The sequence below is a fragment of the Lepidochelys olivacea genome (assembly GCF_965140295.1).
Source record: "Lepidochelys olivacea isolate rLepOli2 genome assembly, chromosome: 10".
In the NCBI taxonomy this organism is placed as follows: domain Eukaryota; kingdom Metazoa; phylum Chordata; order Testudines; family Cheloniidae; genus Lepidochelys; species Lepidochelys olivacea.
In genome coordinates, this window is record NC_140420.1 from 46484217 (window position 1) to 46503868 (window position 19652).

General features: G+C 51.0%; 1 protein-coding gene across 1 annotated transcript in view; it reads left to right on the plus strand.

Annotated features, from left to right (window-relative positions):
* The window catches only part of ALPK3 (alpha kinase 3), a gene marked incomplete at its 5' end in the record, with an annotated part of 92699 nt that overhangs the window by 35362 nt on the left and 37685 nt on the right, over positions 1 to 19652 (plus strand). Inside the window, one exon of the mRNA XM_084640925.1 lies at positions 19421 to 19538. Within this exon, the coding sequence (XP_084497051.1) occupies positions 19421 to 19538 (118 nt within the window). The remainder of the gene's footprint in view (positions 1 to 19420; positions 19539 to 19652) is intronic.

Consider the following 19652-nt stretch of genomic DNA (forward strand, 5'->3'; position numbering starts at 1 on the left):
CAGGGACCTGGGGAAGAGCTGGAGCAGGGGCTAGAGCAGCATGCAGCTGCTCAGGGCACCAGGAAATTTGGTACCCCAAATTTCCTGGTGCCCTACACACCTGCGTACTTTGTGTATGGGTAAGGACGGCCCTGGCATTGTGGGTAAGTGACCTATGAAAGAAGTTTTTAAAAACTTGTTTGTGACTCTTCTTGCTACTTTTGGTTGCTAATGAAAGAAACTGGCAATATATTCCTGCTTCTCTGCCTGTCATGCATGGTTGGGCTGACACCGGTGTTGGGGGTTTCAGATATGGAATAGGAGCTCTTTCATTGAAGGGGTGGGGATGTTGGCCCTTTACCAAGGAGATCTTTTCTTCAAAGTCTGTATTAGCACCTAGTTAGCTGCAATATCTAACAAAAAAAAGCCTTTCCAGCACTCTCCCTCTCTGTTCTCACAACACACTAGTTCCCCAGGCACCTGTTTCCCCTGGAACGTCACTGGATCTGATTTTTTCAAATGTACAACTCCAAGCAGCCACACACCCATTTTGACAAAAATCTCTTTGGTTTCATTTCTCCATTATCTAGTCAATTGAAGAGGGAATGGGCATTCCTCCTCCCAGCCTTTTGCTGTGCCTGTATCCCCTTTATTGGTCTAGTTAATCCAGCTGGTTTGCACCCAGTGGCAGTTGTTTTTCTTGGCTCAAGTGCTCCAGTTTTCTTGGGATAAGAGCTCTTGGATGTGGACTGTGCTCGCTACCCCTTGGGGTCTTCTCTAATTGAGGGTCACAGATGACCCTTGCTTGAAGCTGTGTGATGCTACAGCAGGGATTCTGCTAATGGCACAGCAGATGGTACACAGCATGTTCTTATAAATACGGTAGGTGCCTCAAGACTCTTGTATAACATGCTGGTGCCTATTGTGCACATGGGAAAATGTCTAGTGAATAGCTAGTCTTTTAATGAAAGTGGAAGAGCCAGTAGCAAGCCAGTGCTCCATCGACCACTCCTGAGGAGGCTTTGTGCTAGGGGCTGTGATCAGGGTTCCAGACAGTGTATGCTGGAATTGATTGATAAGGCCAGGCTTTAGGAGTAAGGGCTAGGCCTGGCTCAGAACTGTCACTTGCCATCATCCATGTCTCCAAATGTTGCCCATTTCTGGGGAGGAATGCATGGGTCACTTCCTCCCTGCTGCTCCCCAACTCCCCTGTCAGCTGGGCTCCACCCTCCCTGCTGCATTATTCCCCAGTCAGCTGAACAAATCAAAGGGGCAGAGAGGGGAATGATTTGCCTGAGAGTTGGCTGGTGGGAGACTTGTGTGTGTAAGTTTGGGAAGGCAGTGGGGTAAGTGGGATGGATGAGTGGATAGTGCCAGTTATGTTGCATGATCGCAGCAGGCAGAATGGGATTTATTTGATGGGTCCTCGTCCTTCCTAGTGCCACTATTGGCTGATTTCCTGGGCTGGGCTGCTGCAGTTAAGGTGATGGGAAGAAATGTGCAGGGGCTAGTGTGATCGGTTCCCCCTGGTGAGCCACTTGAAATTGGGATACCACAGAGCCCTCCTCTCCCACCAGTCTGGGCTCCTATTTATACTGTTCTGCTGTGACAAGCTGCCAAGCTCTCTCCAGGCTCCAGCCTGCACTTTCACCAGCACGTATACAGGTAGGGACATGCCCAACTGCAGTTACATGCAGATGCTGTGACCAGCTACTGCCTGGGAATGCTCCAGCTGGGATACTTCCCAGCTACTCAGGCACGCACCTCCTCTGGAGTGTAAAACCCCAAATTATACCATCTTGCACTGCACAGGGAACTGTACAGCATAAGCTCATGAAATTTCTCCACTCCCTCAATGTGAGGAATATACAACAGATTTCTGCCCCAAGTTATGACTCCCACACACTGGCTGTAGATAAGGCAAAAACAAGTTTATTAACTACAAAAGATAGATTTTAAGTGATTATAAGGGATAGCAAACAGATCAAAGCAGATTACATAACAAATAAAACATGCAAACTAAGTTTAATATACTAAAGAGATAGGGTGAGGATCTGCTATTCATATCCAAAGTGAGTATACAGGCTGCAGATTCTTAAGGGGCAAGCTACACTAATTTACAGCTTGGAATCCCCAGGTGGTTCAGTCACAGGCTCAAAATCCCTTTAGGCTGGGTCCAGCACTCTTCTCTCCCCCCACCCCCCGGTTCAATTTCTCTGTTTAGGTGTTTCCAAGAGTTTCTTTGGGTGGGGAGTCAGTGAAGAGCCATGATGATGTCACTCCCCTGCCTTATATAGCTTTTGCATAGGGTGGGAACCGTTTGTTTTAAGGCTTGTCAGTGGAAGAATACTGACATCCCAAGATGGAGTCCAGCACTACGTGACCTGGTCACATGTCCCTGTAGTGTCTCAGCAGCCATTACTCAGAGGCTGATTGTAGAGTTCTCAGGAAGGCTCCCCAGGTGTGAGATAAGCTTCTCCTAAGGCCTATTGTTCTCTCTTGTGGCTCATCAACTTGAATAGGCCCTTCCTAGCCAAACATCTAGACTTTTGCCTAGTGGGTGTTGCCCAGGAATGGCTATGTGTGAAATAGATATAGTCAATATTCATAACTTTTGATACATGCATACAAGTAGGATAATCATATCCAGCAAATCATAACCTTTCCAATGACATCTCACATGACTTATCTTGCATAAAATACATCATAACTATGTCATAATCATATCCTAATAATATCACTGTGAAGAATATGGGGTGCAGTGCCAGAGGCAGGATCTGGCTTTGGAAGCCCAGAAAGGAGCAGACCCCACTCAATAGCTTTTCCCACTAGTTCCATGTGCAGCTGGTACTCTTATTCAATACAATCTCTTGAGAGCCAGTCCCTTCTCTCTCCTGGGATTTGCTGATGAGCCCTGTATGTCTGTGCTTTCTGCCCCAGAGAGCAGGATTTCTCCTCCGAGTTACAGAAGATTAAGCCCAGATGTGTGGGATGAAGTGCTGTACTGTGCATGTGTAGAACCCCACTAGTAGCCCCAGGGCCACTATGGGGATACTCCATACCAATGAGGGCAGCAGTATCCAACCCAAGCATGCATTTGTCTGTGGTTGCCCACTGAGTGCAGACAAATCCTGCTGAGGAAGATGATCCTTTGTGCATAGTAGTGCTTCCAGGGGAGGCTCCATCCCCACGGCTTTTGCTCTCCTTGAGGAGACAATAGGAAGCTGTAGAGGACGAGCCCCTGTCCATGGAATGTAATGTGCCACACTAAAAGGGGGGGCACTGGCTGGCTGATGTACAAGATCACCTGCCAGCAAACCCTGTTTCTGTGCTGTCTGCATAGGTGGCAAGTCACAAAAGATCAAATGTACAAATTATGGCCACAATTACCAGCAGACTGTCTGTGCTGTGGTACGTGGCTAACCCCAGGGGCTGTGTCTTTAGGGCATTATCATACAAAGTCAGCTGGTTGGGTTGGTTCCTTCTGAAATCTGCTCATCAGCCCCAGACACCAAGCTACTGCAGAAGAGAGGGGTTGGGGCTGCAGGGGCAAGTAGACTGTGAAGGACATGTCCTTGTTACTCTCCCAGACCAGGGATGGTTTTTTAAAACTGGAATTGTATTTAAAAAAACCACCATAGCTGGCACAAGCCCTGTTGCTGCTCAGTCCTTTCAAAGCACATGCAACTGTGCTGCGGCCCCTTTGGCCCTCTCAGCCGTCCTTCAAGCCTTAAAGGGACAGGGCACAAGTCAATCTAGCCCGTTCTCTGATGTGTGCTACACCCCTAGCCTCCAGGGTGTTCATCAGAATTATTCCTCCTGCCTTCAGGGAGGCAGCCTGCAGCTAGAGCTGCCAACCCTGCGGCTTGGCCTACCCCTAGGTGTGGGGGATGAGGGGATGCTGAGGGAGGGGGGAAGGAGCTAGTTGTTGGAAGTTTGTATTCAGTAATCCCTCCTTCCCTCTACCTCGCTGCTGGGAGCATAGATTCATAGACGATTAGGGTTGGAAGAGACCTCAGGAAGTCATCTAGTCCAACCCCTGCTCAAAGCAGGACCAACCCCAACTAAATCATCCCAGCCAGGGGGCTTTGTCAAGCTGGGCCTTAAAAACCTCTAAGGCTGGAGATTCCATCACTTCCTTAGGTAACCCATTCCAGTGCTTCACCACCCTCCTAGTGAAATAGGAGGAGGGGGAGGTGCAGTGGGAGCTCCCGTTACAGCTGCTTGCTTCCTTCTCAGAGCTTCCCAAAGTGTCCAGGGCCCTGCAGCAGGAAGGAGGTGGGGGTGGGGGAGGTTGGTGTTCCTAACTTACAAACCAAGCAGGAAAGCAGCCTGAGGGATGGCTGCTCTCTTTAAACTCCGACTCCATCTGTACTGATGAGAGGGGGCAGGCCTGCCCAGGATGCAGCATTTGTGGTCTTTGGTCCCCTGAGACTATTTTCAACATTAGCCAGCGGCTTGTGCTGTGGGTTGTAGCCAACCCCATGGGAATCAATCCCTTGGTGCCTGGATTGCCAGCTGGCTGAGGGGCCATAGCCGCAGCGGAAATGGAGAAGTTGGGGAAAGGGAGCCTGCAAGGGACAGTGACTGGGGCTGGTCCAGATTGAGGGTCTGCTGCCATGCACCCTTCCTATGGCACACAGCTGAACTAAAGTCAGTGGGGCTCTTCAGGGTGGGCAGGGTTTGCCGGTAATTGAGGAAGGGGCACATTGGAGGGGTTGCTCCAAACCCTAGGGAGGAGAGAGAAATGCAAAGGGAGCCAGAGAAACCAAAGATGGGAGCTGTAGAGAGCAAATCCTTGTACAGGGTATATTGCAGGGCTGCTACTAGAAGGTCAGGCTTTTGTAGCAGATGTGGACTGGCCACCAAGCTTCCTTCCCAGAGACACATTGGGTGTGTTCACTGTAAGATCCTTCTAATGCATGGCCAGGAATGGCTCTGTTGTGAGCTGAAGGTGTATTACACATGGCACAGCCTAGTGACTTAACTGTAATAAATGCTGCTCATGTATCTGGGAGGAATTGATCCCAGCCTGTGGGGGTGGGGAAATGGGGGAAGCAGGAACCACCAAACTAGGCCTGAGAGTGCCCAGGGAAGGAGGCATAAGGCTGCAAGGGGACTGAGGGTAGGTACATCCAATGGGCTGGAAGGGATTGGTCCTCCAGCCCCACTTGGTCCGTCTCAGCTGCAGGGTGAGGACTGCAGGTACCAAACGATCTGTGTCTAGTTTGCTAAGGGAGTGGGGGAAAGACACAGTTGCCCACAGTGTGGGAAAGTTCAAGGCCAGAAAGGGCTTGTTTAGGGCTTGCTTATTTTGTGGCAGCTCACTAATTTCAGTGAAGGATTGTTTAGGCTTAACACCAGGAAACGTCTCCCAGTAGGAGCACTATGAAGCTATAAAAGTACATGGCTCTTCATAGCTAAGTGCTAACTAGCATGGACAAGGAAAAAGGCTATGAATATCTGAAACAAGTGCCACGTGGGGGCTTCACTGGAAATGATGGGATGACATTCAGAGAATTGGAGCTGAATATCTGGACGAGCTTCCTGCCAGCGAGCTCTATGGCTAAATGGAGGTGTCTCCGAAGGGTGGGGTGAAGGGCTGGTGCTTGGGATTGTTAAAAAGGGTCTAGACAAAGCACTGGGCTGCTGGAAGAAGTGGTCTGTGCTGGCCTCAGGGAGGAGACTGGGCCATCTCCTAGGCCAGAAGCACAAATGGGCCCACACCGAACACTGGACGAGGAGTGCCCAGAGTTGCCTCCTCTGGCTGGAGACCCCTCAACATGTTCTCCAGCCTCCTGACTGTTCTTGGGCAGCTGCCAGAAATTTGTGGGTTATCCCTCTTCTCCCTGCTGTGGGAGGCCACTGTCTCCCCTGGCTAGTGGGTGGGCGGCAACTGTCAGGTGAGAGACTCCCTTTTTCTCTCCTTTGGCTGCTCCAGGTACTGCAGGGTTGCCGAGGGAAAGAAAGTGGTTGGTTGGGCTGGAAGCTCTGACTGAGCAGTGGTGGCAGGTTTAGTGAGTTACAAATTCCCTCCCTGCCCCCTTAGTGGAGTTGTGGGAGTGGGGGGAGATGAAGCTTCATGTCTTGCCTTCCAAATGTGGATGTGTGGAACTGAGACCCCAGATCCATCCCTATGGCCAGGCCCCCTGGAATGGGGATGTTACAGGGGGGATTCATGGAATGGGGGTGGTCGGGGGGGGGGGGAGGGCAGTGATTTGAAGAAAGACAGGGCACGTAGTGAGTGTTGGGACAGAAGCTGTTTCTACTGTAAGAGCTGCTGCAAACGAGGGGAGGCAAAGGGAATGGCGGGGGCTTTGTAGGCGGTTTCACCCTTGAACTTTCCCCAGAAGATGAGGAGCCAGCGCAGAGACCCAGGATGAGGGGAAATGTGCAGATGAATGGGGCCTTGGCAGCAGGGTGGAGGGTGCATTGAATAGCCAAGGGACGCAGGCAGAGGACAAGGAGGTTGTTCTGCCGGCTGAGAAGGGGATGCAGTGTCAGGAGGGCAGGAGAGAGACGGACAGGTTCTGGTGCTGATGTAGAGAAATGAGGGTGGGGATTTAATGAGCCTGTGAGTGATGGGGAAGGGAAGAGGTGTCCAAGATAGCCCCAGTATCAAAGCTCAGGGCCTTGGGGTTGTCATCATTGGCTGGGCTGGAAGGCCGAGGGTGAAGGAGGAAAGGCTCCCATCAAACATATTGGGCCAAATTCTCTGTGGCATCACTGTCCCAAGCCTGCATTGCACCAGGGTACATACCAGCTTGGCAGACTTGGGGCTGGTACAATGCCCAGGAGGGATGAGTGGAGTAATGGCCCTTGGAAGTGCAGGGCACTGTATCCCTTAGGGACACTTAACACTGCCTAGAGATGATATTGGCCACCCCCGCCCCTCCCCTCTCTGCCCTGGCCCCACCTCCCATCTCTCACACACTTGCTGACATCTCTGTTTGGATGCTTCCTGGTCAGATGTAGTCAATGGGCCTGGCTCTAGTGGAGCCAATCAAGATGTGACAAGGATCTGGCCTGCTCCAGAATGGAATGTCTCCTCTTTTCACATCCATCGCCCCTGTCGGCTCCGCCCTTTTCCGCTTCCAGGCCTGCACTCCTTGGCTTTTCTCTCTCCTCCTCCTCCAGCTCCAACCCTTCTTGCTGGGTCTCCCACTTCTGTGTAATCTCTCCTTCATCCACTCTTCCTCCCTGTGCCCGTGGTAAATCCCTGCTCTGCTCCAGCTCTGCCCTTAACCTCATCCCGTTCTCCCTCTCTGCCTACTGCTCACTCACTGGCTCTCTGTGCTCTCACACCTCCCCTCCCGAACAGCTACTCTTTTAGGGTCAACTTCCCACATGCAGCTTTACACCTCGTTCCACGCTGCCCCGTAACCCAGAGCTGCGTCTCCATCCTCCTCCATCCCTCCCCGCCTTCAAAGTAATCCCTCCTCACATCTCTTCCTGCACCCTTCCTCTGCTCTGCTCTTGGTCTGTGCCTGTCTGATTAGAAGGAGCTTTCCTGACCGGGGAGCCAGTCTTGCCCATGTTTGCAAAGCACTTTATAAACTCATAGCTCCGTAACAATAAATATTGAGTTAGCAAGGCAGTGGGTCTCTGCCCAAGCAGGGGAGACATCAGAAGAAACGGGCTCTCATCCTGGCTCTGGGACTTCCTTGGCTAAATCACTGCTGTGCTCAGTCTCCTCGCCTGTAAAATAGGGCTTATGACATGCTCCTGTGTGAAGTACTTGGGGTCTGTGGGGCCCAGGGAAGAGCCAAGTGCTGTAAATGAATATTGAGGGTTCCTGGCTGCAGTCTGTACTCTTTGATCTCTTGCACGCAAAGCTATGAAGAGACATGGCGTGAATGTCACAGCTCGGACCCAGCCACACAAAGTGATTGTTACCTTGAATTCCACTCCAGGGGTTGTGGAGCCCATAAAGGAGACTCTCTTCTTCTGATCATAGAACACGCTCTGAAAGGCTTTTATGAGCTTCTTGCAATGACTATGGAGGGGGATTGTCTTGTGCATAAGGCTTGGGGCTCTAGTCCTGGCTGTGTGACTGTGGGCTGAATCTTGGTGTCTCAATTCCTCTTCCACTCAGTGGGGTTAGTCCTGTCTTCGGGGGGTGACCCAGAGAAGCCACTGATGCTGCTGAGGAGCTCAGATACTGCAGTCCTGGGGTGACACACCACAGATACGTAGTTATAACTTAGTTTCTTGGAACTGCTTTTGCAATAGCTGGCTGTGTGTTCGGCCCCATATGTCTGGCCATGAGCTATTGCCATTCCCACATGAAGCTAGGCCATGCCTTGGCTGGCGCCGCTGCTCGAGCAGACACCCACTCTCCTTTACACTTGCAAAGAGAGAAGAGCTGTTTTCCCCTCTTTTGCCTCTCCGCCCCCCCCCCCCCGCCCCCAGTTCAGATATTAGCAGTGCTGTCCCTTATCGGCTCCTTCCCTGCACGCCTGCAAAGGCAGGGAAGTTTGTCACATCCCAGTAGGTGGGCACCTCTAGGACACTTGCTCTATGGGAGGGTGCCAGACATGTCCCTCCCCTCCAGCAGTTCCCTTTGCAACTTACCAGCCAATGACAGGTTTCAGAGTAGCAGCCGTGTTAGTCTGTATCCGCAAAAAGAAAAGGAGTACTTGTGGCACCTTGGAGACTGACAAATTTATTTGAGTGTAAGCAGTGTCAGGATGAGCTCCACCCTGACATCTGGTGGTGAGGTGTGGCAAGTTGTGGAAAAGAACTTCAGGGGCCGATCTCATTTGCATAGGCACACCCACCACGCCTAGAATGAGACCATAGCTGCCCAAATGGTCACTTTGGCTGCTGTGGGATCCCCAGTGTCTCTGTTATTGGGGCAGGAAGAATAAATTGTTATTACCCTGATTATGGGAACTGTGCTTGGAACTGTACGTGGCCTTTTGTTATGATGGAGGGATTCACCATCAACTAAGTAGCACTCGCTAGGCAAGGGTCATGGGTTCCAAAACTGTGTGAATGGAGAGAGGCTGGGGATAAGTAGTAGTACTTGGTGGCATGGGCCCCTTGGTGAGGGCCTTACATGCTGATTGCACTTCCTCCTCTCTCCACTGTGGAATATCAGAGCTAATTTTGATTTCATTAGAAGTCTAGTTATAGGCTGCTGAGCTCACTTTGGGCTGACAGTGCACCAGCACTGGGGCTCCCCTACTATAAGCTGAATTCACCTAAGAGCTGAAATCACTGAGTGTTGTGTTAAGTAGTGGGGGAGCCTGAAGATATATTGTGGAGCAGTTTGCGAGACGGCTGGTGAAGCAGTTCGACGTGGAGCTGAGTTCGTGGGGCAGCTGAGCGAAGGAGTTCGTGGGGCGGCTGGCGGAGCGGAGCGCAGCTGAGCGAAGGAGTTTGTGGGGCGGCTGGCGGAGCGGAGCGCAGCTGAGCGAAGGAGTTTGTGGGGCGGCTGGCGGAGCGGAGCGCAGCTGAGCGAAGGAGTTCGTGGGGCGGCTGGCGGAGCGCCGCTATGGAGCTATGGGGCGGTCAGCTTCAGATCACGTAAGGTGCCTCTTACCCCCGTCCCATTTCCACCCAGGTTGGGAGGTAAAGCTCCGCCGATAAACTTTCGAACTCTGGGGCTGCCCTGACCAGGGACAGAGACTTTTGGGGCATTGGACTTTTGGGACTTTGGGTGATTTGGGGTTGCTGGACTCAAGAACCAAAGGGAAAAGGGCATGCCCCAATTTGCCTGGGGTGGGGTTGTTTTTGCTCATGGGTTGTGTTATGAATCCTGTTGGTGGTGTTTCCCCAACATAATGCCACATTGTTTCTCTCTGTTATTAAAAGACTTTTGCTACACTCAGACTATGTGCTTGCGAGAGGGGAAGTATTGCCTCTTGGAGGCGCCCAGCGGGGGTGGTATATATTTTTCCCAGGTCACTGGGTGGGGGCTCGAGCCGGTTTGCATTGTGTTATTGGAATGGAACCCCTAGATATTGAACCCGGCCCTTGTTGCTGCCAACTCTGACGGGCAGAAGGGTTACATTTTTGGGGGCTCGTCCGGGATCGCCTGGGTCAGTACCCCTCGCAAGCACCTGTTGAGTGATCCACTACATTGGGAAACAATTTATATTTTTTTTGTTTGTGCTTATATTTTGAGGAAATTACTGTTTGTATAATGGCTAATATGTCAGGTTTGTTGGGCCCTGGCTCAGCAGCTTCTAGCTCGGAGGCTGCAGCCTCGGCTGATGATTGGACAAAAGCTCTGGGGCAAATATTGGAAAAGGTTGTGCTGCCCCATGCTGAGTCAGACTCTTGTCGTAAGTTAAGATTATTTGCTGGGGAGGAGGAGTTTGAACCCTGGTTAGAGCATACCACTGAAATGCTGCAAGAGTGGGCCGTACCAGATGCAGAAAAGCGAAGATGCCTTATAGAGAGCCTTGGCGGCCCAGCATTAGATGTGATTCGCACCCTGAAGCTCATTGACCCTGGGGTCAGTGTGAAGGACTGCCTAGAGGCCCTTGAACACAACTTTGGGAGCGTAGAGGGCCCTGAAGACAGCTACTGTAAGTTCCTTAATTCCCGACAACAAAAGGGCGAGAAGGCTTCAGCCTACATACAGAGACTGGAGAGACTGCTTCAGAGAGCTGTCATGAGGGGAGCAGTGACTGCTGAGCAGATGGATCAGACCAGACTGGCTCAAATTGTAAGAGGAACTCAGTATCAGAACCCGATTCTACTTCATCTCCGGCTAAGAGAACGACGGGAACATCCCCCAAGTTACTCCCAGCTGATAAAAGAGGTCAGAGAGGAGGAAGAAAGGCAGGCTGCCAGTGAGTTTTGGGAAGCCCAAACATCGGAGCCAGCCAGCACAACACCACTGCAAATGGCCAGTGTACTGATGGTGAGCACCAGAGAGGAACTTGCCCAACAAATGCAGGTCCTGACGGAACGGATAGCTGAGCTGCAAAGTACCGTTGACCGAGTTAAGACTTCTAGGAATAAGAAGCCTCAAACTGTGGCGATTGAGAAGCCCGCACTTAGAGCCACCATCCCCCCCAGGCGAAGGGGGAAAGGTCAATTCTTCTGCTACCGATGTGGTCAGGATGGACACAGTGCTGCCAAGTGCCGTAATGAAGAAAACCCCTCCTTAGTGTATGGAAAGCTGAGGATCAGTTGGGAGAGATCCGGTAGCTGCCAGAGGGTCTGGGGACGGGGACCCCCCAGGTCTGCAGGATTTGAAGATTCCCCCAGAAAAGACTGTCCAGCTGGGATCCCTGCAGGACTGATAGGGCCTCGAGCAGAGGTCATGGTGAGGATCGAAGGGGTGGAGTGTAAAGCAGTGCTTGACACTGGATCTCAAGTGACTATTATATTTCAGTCATTCTACCAACAGATGCTTAGGCACCTGCCTATACAGCCACTGACTGGCCTTGGCCTATGTGGCCTCAGCATGGATGAATACCCCTATCAAGGGTATGTCATAGTGCACCTGGAATTCCCAGAGGAGGTTGCTGGGGTAAGAGAAGAGGTAGACACAGCTGCCTTAATATGCCCTGACCCTAAAGGGACTTCCGATGTGTCTGTGCTGATAGGGACCAACTCCAGTCTCTTCAAGGTACTCGCGGATTACTGCAGAAGGCGGGCTGGGGACCAGTACCTGAATACCCTGATGATCCATACGCTTTGTGCTGAAGCCTATAGGAAAATTGAGAGCGCTAAAAGGGACACATCTGAGCTACCGCTTGGGGCACTGAAGTACGCGGGCACAACCCCCTTAGTAGTGCCTGCAAGGACGGAGCAAGAAGTGCTTGTCATGAGTACCTGTCTGAAAGGCAGTAAAGGGACGTTAGCAATGATAGAGCAGCCGATGGGAGGAGAGCTCCCTGAAGGAGTGCTGGTCCCCAGTGGAGTCATAACCCTACCTGCTGAAGCCCAGGAAAGGGTGACTATACTGATTGCTAATGAAACGAGTCGTGATATTTTTGTGAAGCAAGGACAAAAGATAGCAGACCTCTTTGAGCCTGAGTCGATTGTAAAACCCCAGTATGAAACTCCAGTTTCGGCAATAGACCCAGCAAAGTTTGACTTTGGAGATTCACCAGTGTCCGAGGACTGGAAAGATCGCCTGAGGAAGAAACTTTGTGAAAGATCCAAGGTGTTCTCACTGCATGAGTGGGATGTGGGATGTGCAAAAGGAGTAGAGCACAATATCAGACTACATGACTCTCGACCTTTCAGGGAGAGATCTAGGAAGATTGCTCTCTCTGAGATGGAAGATGTGCGACATCATCTTCAGGAGCTGGCTGCGAATGGCATCATTACAGAGTCCCGCAGCCCATACGCCTCACCCATTGTGGTAGTCCGCAAAAAGAATGGGAAAATCCGGATGTGTATTGACTACCGCACCCTAAACAGCCGTACTGTGGTCGACCAGTACACTATGCCTCGAGTGCAAGACGCCTTAGACTGTTTGCTGGGAAGCCAGTGGTTCTCTGTGTTGGATCTTCGAAGTGGATACTACCAGATCCCTCTGGGAGAAGAAGATAAGGAGAAGACAGCCTTCATCTGCCCATTAGGGTTTTATCAGTTCGAACGCATGCCCCAAGGGATTTCTGGAGCACCTGCCACCTTTCAACGTCTCATGGAGAAAGTTGTGGGAGACATGAATTTACTGCAAGTGTTAGTTTATTTGGATGACCTGATTGTGTTTGGAAGAACCTTAGAGGAGCATGAAGAAAGACTTCTTAAAGTGCTTGATAGGTTGGAGGATTATGGTCTGAAGCTTTCAATTGACAAATGCCAGTTCTGCAGAACCTCAGTGAAGTATGTGGGTCACATTGTGTCCCAAGAAGGTGTGAGTACCGATCCTGATAAAATAGAAGCACTCACTACATGGCCACGTCCAAGTAACTACAGAGAACTCAAGACCTTCCTTGGATTTAGTGGCTACTACCGCAGATTTGTGAAAAACTATGCTACGATTGTAAAGCCTCTGAATGATCTTACCAGGGGACATCAGTCCAGCAAGAACAAATCTAAGTCCAAGAATAAGGGGAGGTCCCCAAAGCCTCCTGTGCAGAGACACAATGGCCCCTTTGCACCATTTGGGCCACGGTGGGATGAGAGATGTGAAAGGGCTTTTCGAGAAATCATTACTTGCCTAACTCATGCTCCAGTCCTAGTTTTTGCTGACCCAAGCAAACCATTTATCCTGCATACTGATGCCAGTTTGGAGGGTCTGGGAGCAGTCCTGTACCAGGAAGTGGAAGGCAAATGTAAACTGGTAGCCTTTGCCAGCCGAGGATTGTCTGATAGTGAAACTCGCTATCCCACCCACAAGCTGGAGTTTTTGGCCTTGAAATGGGCCATCACTGAGAAATTTCGAGACTACTTGTATGGTGCTCAGTTCCAGGTGTGGACAGACAACAATCCACTGACTTATGTGTTAACAAGTGCTAAGCTGGATGCTACAGGGCAGAGATGGGTGGCCGCCTTGGCTAGCTATGAGTTCAGCATTCAGTACCGATCAGGGAGAAGCAATGTAGATGCAGATGCATTGTCCAGGCGTCCGCAGGCTCCAGAAGTTGCTGTGATACCCACAGATGGAGTGAGAGCTATTTGCAGTGTGAGTCGCCGAGAGCCAGAGGCCCGTGAAGACTTTCAGGGATGTGTTGCAGAAGCTTTGGGCCTGCCCCCTGAATGCATGCCTTCTGCTTCGGTGAACTATATTGCATTAGACCAATCTCCTTTGCCCATGCTCAATGCGGCTGACTGGCAAGAAGCCCAGCGGCAAGATATTGACATTCGTGATACACTACTTGCCAAAAGGGAGGGGCGAAGCCCAGCTGCGGTTGTCCCACCTAACCCGGAGGGTAAACTACTATTGAGAGAATGGACCAAACTAAAACTGATTCAGGGAGTGCTACACCGAATGACCACTGACCCTTTACAAAAACAACGAGCACAACTAGTACTGCCAAAAAAGTACAGAGCCCTGGCCATGAGGGCCCTACATGATGACTTTGGGCATTTAGGGATGGAGAGGACCCTGGAACTTATTCGTAGTAGGTTCTATTGGCCCCGAATGGCTGAAGATGTTCGCAGGAAATGTGAGACTTGCGCTCGATGTGTTCAAAGGAAAACTCTGCCCACGAGGGCTGCATATCTCAAGAACATCACCAGCAACAAACCTTTGGAGTTGGTATGCATTGATTTCTTGTCTGTGGAGGTAGACAAGAGGAATGTTGGAAACATTCTAGTAGTGACTGACCATTTTACACGGTATGCACAAGCATATCCCACACGTGATCAGAGGGCCACCACCGTTGCTCGAGTATTGTGGGACAAATATTTCTCAGTCTATGGATTCCCGGCTCGGATACACTCTGATCAGGGGCGGGATTTTGAGAGTCACCTTCTGAAGGAGGTGCTGAAGATAGCAGGAATTAAAAAGTCTAGGACAACGCCTTATCACCCCCAAGGTGATCCTCAGCCCGAGAGGTTCAATCGAACCCTATTAGATATGTTGGGAACTTTGCGACCAGAGCAGAAGGCAACCTGGAGCCAGCATGTCGCATTTCTGGTGCATGCCTACAATGCCACAAAGAACGATGCTACGGGAGTCACCCCATATCTCTTGATGTTTGGGCGAGAACCAAGATTACCCATAGACTTGTGCTTTGGTGTATCAGAGGATGGAGATAGCTATGAAACTCATCAGCAGTATGTATCCCGACTAAGAGAAAAGCTGCGGGATGCTTATCGCTTAGCTACCGCTGCGGCTCGGAAGAACGCAGACCGCAACAAACATCGATATGATGCTAGAGTGCGTTCGCAGGAGCTCCAGCCGGGGGACAGAGTCCTGCTGCGAAATTTGGGTATTGCTGGCAAACACAAGATAGCTGACAGATGGAAGGCAATACCTTACCTGGTGATGGAAAAGCTGGGAGATCTGCCAGTCTACAAGATCAAACCTGAAGACGGTCCAGGGCAAATAAAGACGGTGCATAGAAACCTTTTGCTCCCTGTGGGGGAATTGGTAAGCACCCCTTGTGAGATGGGCCACGGCAGGGCCGCCGGGCAGAACAGAGGTGCTAGACCAAAGCCGCCATCCAACACAGACAGTGGGCCCCCTGCAGCTAACTTACCCCTATTCTGCACATCTGAGAGTGAGTCTGAGGAGGAAGACACAACCCTGGTGTATCCTGGGATGGAGACAAGATTTCAGTCTCGATCAGCTGAACCAAACGAGAGTTTTCCCTCTTCCGCCCTAAACCCAATGGCGGAACTATTTAGGCCCATTTCTGATACCCCGGTGCTGCTGATGAGACCCCCCTGTGATGACACACACAGGTTATTGGACAATGGGGACAGACAGGTAGAGGATGTCCTGGGCACCTTGGACCCTCCAGCGTTAGAACTAGGAGTGCAGGGGCCTACGCCAGTAGCCGAGGGACCCTCCAGGGAAGCCTCTCCATCCGTCACTCAAGAGGATGTTCCCCCTACCTCGGCAAGAGAGATTCTCAATAGACGAGACAGGGTGATAAGACCAGTGAAACAGTTAACTTATGATGCACCTGGGGTGACTAGTGAGGAGCCAATACATTTAGCACACAGGTTTGTGGAAGCTAAAGTGGGCTTCCTGAGGCCCTTTGGAGGAAACCAATGAGTTGGTATAAAGGGAGTGTGATTTGTCGGGACGACAAAGTCTCGGCTGGGGGGAGGATGTAAGCAGTGTCAGGATGAGCTCCACCCTGACATCTGGTGGTGAGGTGTGGCAAGTTGTGGAAAAGAACTTCAGGGGCCGATCTCATTTGCATAGGCACACCCACCACGCCTAGAATGAGACCATAGCTGCCCAAATGGTCACTTTGGCTGCTGTGGGATCCCCAGTGTCTCTGTTATTGGGGCAGGAAGAATAAATTGTTATTACCCTGATTATGGGAACTGTGCTTGGAACTGTACGTGGCCTTTTGTTATGATGGAGGGATTCACCATCAACTAAGTAGCACTCGCTAGGCAAGGGTCATGGGTTCCAAAACTGTGTGAATGGAGAGAGGCTGGGGATAAGTAGTAGTACTTGGTGGCATGGGCCCCTTGGTGAGGGCCTTACATGCTGATTGCACTTCCTCCTCTCTCCACTGTGGAATATCAGAGCTAATTTTGATTTCATTAGAAGTCTAGTTATAGGCTGCTGAGCTCACTTTGGGCTGACAGTGCACCAGCACTGGGGCTCCCCTACTATAAGCTGAATTCACCTAAGAGCTGAAATCACTGAGTGTTGTGTTAAGTAGTGGGGGAGCCTGAAGATATATTGTGGAGCAGTTTGCGAGACGGCTGGTGAAGCAGTTCGACGTGGAGCTGAGTTCGTGGGGCAGCTGAGCGAAGGAGTTCGTGGGGCGGCTGGCGGAGCGGAGCGCAGCTGAGCGAAGGAGTTTGTGGGGCGGCTGGCGGAGCGGAGCGCAGCTGAGCGAAGGAGTTTGTGGGGCGGCTGGCGGAGCGGAGCGCAGCTGAGCGAAGGAGTTTGTGGGGCGGCTGGCGGAGCGGAGCGCAGCTGAGCGAAGGAGTTCGTGGGGCGGCTGGCGGAGCGCCGCTATGGAGCTATGGGGCGGTCAGCTTCAGATCACGTAAGGTGCCTCTTACCCCCGTCCCATTTCCACCCAGGTTGGGAGGTAAAGCTCCGCCGATAAACTTTCGAACTCTGGGGCTGCCCTGACCAGGGACAGAGACTTTTGGGGCATTGGACTTTTGGGACTTTGGGTGATTTGGGGTTGCTGGACTCAAGAACCAAAGGGAAAAGGGCATGCCCCAATTTGCCTGGGGTGGGGTTGTTTTTGCTCATGGGTTGTGTTATGAATCCTGTTGGTGGTGTTTCCCCAACATAATGCCACATTGTTTCTCTCTGTTATTAAAAGACTTTTGCTACACTCAGACTATGTGCTTGCGAGAGGGGAAGTATTGCCTCTTGGAGGCGCCCAGCGGGGGTGGTATATATTTTTCCCAGGTCACTGGGTGGGGGCTCGAGCCGGTTTGCATTGTGTTATTGGAATGGAACCCCTAGATATTGAACCCGGCCCTTGTTGCTGCCAACTCTGACGGGCAGAAGGGTTACATGAGCATAAGCTCACGAAAGTTTATGCTCAAATAAATTCATTAGTCTCTAAGGTGCCACAAGTACTCCTTTTTACCAGCCCTTGTGGCTTGATCAGAAGGTCTGGCGTGGGCAGAGCTGAGCTGGGAGCCTGTGTCTCATTGTGCATGGGCACTTGAGCCCCACACCCTCTCCCTTTGCTGTTGCTGCTGCAGCAGGCCAAGGTCTGGCTTGCAGGGGCTCTTCTGCAGCTTCCCCTTTTGTCTCTGCTGAGCCCTGTAGTAGTGGGTCTCTTCTTTTCACCTGTCCCTGCTGCCACTGGACCCCTCAGCATCCAGCTCAGGGAAGCAGCTCCTTCCCCACCTCACTCCAGTGCCTGCTGCCTCCAGGGAAGGGGACCCAGAGGAAGAGTCCCCCAGGCAGTGGGGGGAGGGGGGGAGGCAGAGATGGAGAATCCCCAGAAGGCGGTGGAGAGAATCCCTCAGAGGCACAGGGTCAAGGGAGAACAGAGCGGGAGGGGTCCCCCAAAAGGGGAGCAAGGTGGATGGTGACAGCATGTCTCCCGTGAGGTGGTAGGCAGGGAGGGGCCACCACTGCCTTTGTTGATCTTTTAAAGTCTTTTGTTGCCTTCTTTTCAGTGTTTGACTTCACTGGAGAAACCCAGTCTGCAGTGCGACACTCCCAAGAATTAGCCTATTGCTCCCGTCCCCCAGATTCTAACTAAAGGGTACTGCAGCCTCCTCAACAGAATAACCCTGCTGTAGCTCAAACACAAGGCAGGGCTCACAGAGGGAGGTTCCCTGTGGTCTGTATGATGCAGGAGGTCATGCTGGATGATAATCCTGGTCATTTCTGGCTTTGAGTTGCCCTGAGAAGCCTGGAAAAGGCCACACCTTTGTGTGAAGGATGGTGTGAAGGATGTCTCCACATGGCCTTTGGAGGGAGTGCTTCTTGGGCTATGAAGGGGAGGGAAGCCCCTGTCCTCCAGCATGCAGCGGGACTGGGGCAGGTTGGGATAATACGGAGGAAGAGCAAGTGAACAGTGCACGGTTGTCTAGCCACCTTGCCTCTACAGAAATGCAGCCTGTAAAACCGATCAGAATGTTTGCAGGAAATGAGTCTTAGATTAATAGCTTGGGATTTAGAGCTGTAATTATCACTGTCCGATGCAAACCTCCTTAAAGCTGGGAGGTGACTTGGTTATTGCAGCTTGCTCAGTGTGAGTCTCTGCCTGTCTGCACATGGAGTCCTGAACACAACCTCCAGAAACAGATGACTGAATTAACCAAGGGTTGCTTGCCAGAGCGGTTTTCCCTTGGGGAGGAGGCTAATCACAACCAGAGTTAGAGCTGCTTTGATTGGAGGAAAGAGCATATCCAAAAACACCATAGGGAGCTGATAAGGAAACCCTACACATTGTAACAAGCACCCACATGTAATTCAGCCACATACTGCACAGAAGAGGAGAAGTTTTAAAGGAATAACACGTGGAGTGGGACATGCTTCCCAATACGCCCTAAGATAAATGACCTATCTAGCATTCTGCAAAACTAACTGAAGCATGATCATTATTCTTGTTTCTGCAGCAGAGATGGATAATCCTAAATCTACCTCCCTCTGCACAGGAACTCCCAGTAGAGAGATCTCTGCATTAAAGCAGCTCTCCTGAATTTGCCCTGCACCCCTTGTCTGGACAGGAAGCTGCTTTGTAGAGCAGGTAGCTAACTCGGCTTTGCTTGGGGCAGACCCACTGACTGCTGATCTCTTTTGCCACAGCTGATCCGGGTAGGAATGTATCTGTTTCCCTGGCTCAGAGACCAGCCAGTCACATATGTCATGATGTCATTCTACTGAAAAGGCAGGAAACATCTGTTATCAAATAGCATTTGTAGGACACAAACCAACTGTGATGCAATCAGGGTTGTTTCTGTTCAATGGAAACTTTGGGCTCAGTTTACAGAATTTGATGCGTTGTGAAGAGCTGGTAGCTACATGGAGAACCAAGTGTCTGTTTTTTAACCTTAGGCTTAATCCAGTCCAGACATGCCTGCTTTGTCTAAAAGTGTCAATGTTCTCACCTCCTGGCTGTAGCCAATGTGACTGAATGTGGTCTAATGGTCCACTCTCCCTGCTTAGGAATGAAGGGCTCCAATTTTTGCTCACAAATAGTTGGATTCTTAATAGTGTAAATTACAAGATTACAAACTGCGGTACTCTCTCGCTGTGCAACCTGCTGATTGGGATGAGCTTGGGGAAGAGACCCTGGCTGAGGTTTAATTTACTATTGATTCTTTATATCTCTGAGAACAAGATCTGCAGCCCTCCTTTCACGTTCATTGTAATGTCCCATATGCTGATATGCAATTTCCTGTCCAGGGTACCCCCTGCCAGAAGTGACCTGGTATAAGGATGATGAGGAGATGGACCGATACTGCGGCTTACCGAAGTATGAGATTTTCCAGCATGGAAACTGCCACACCCTGCAGTTATACAAGTAAGAAAGAAAGCCAGAGAACATTTGAGTTTGCTGGAGGAATCCTCTCCATATAACTTGTTTTAACAGAGAGAATACAGATTATTCAGCACAGCCTGAGCTATCTGCTTCTAA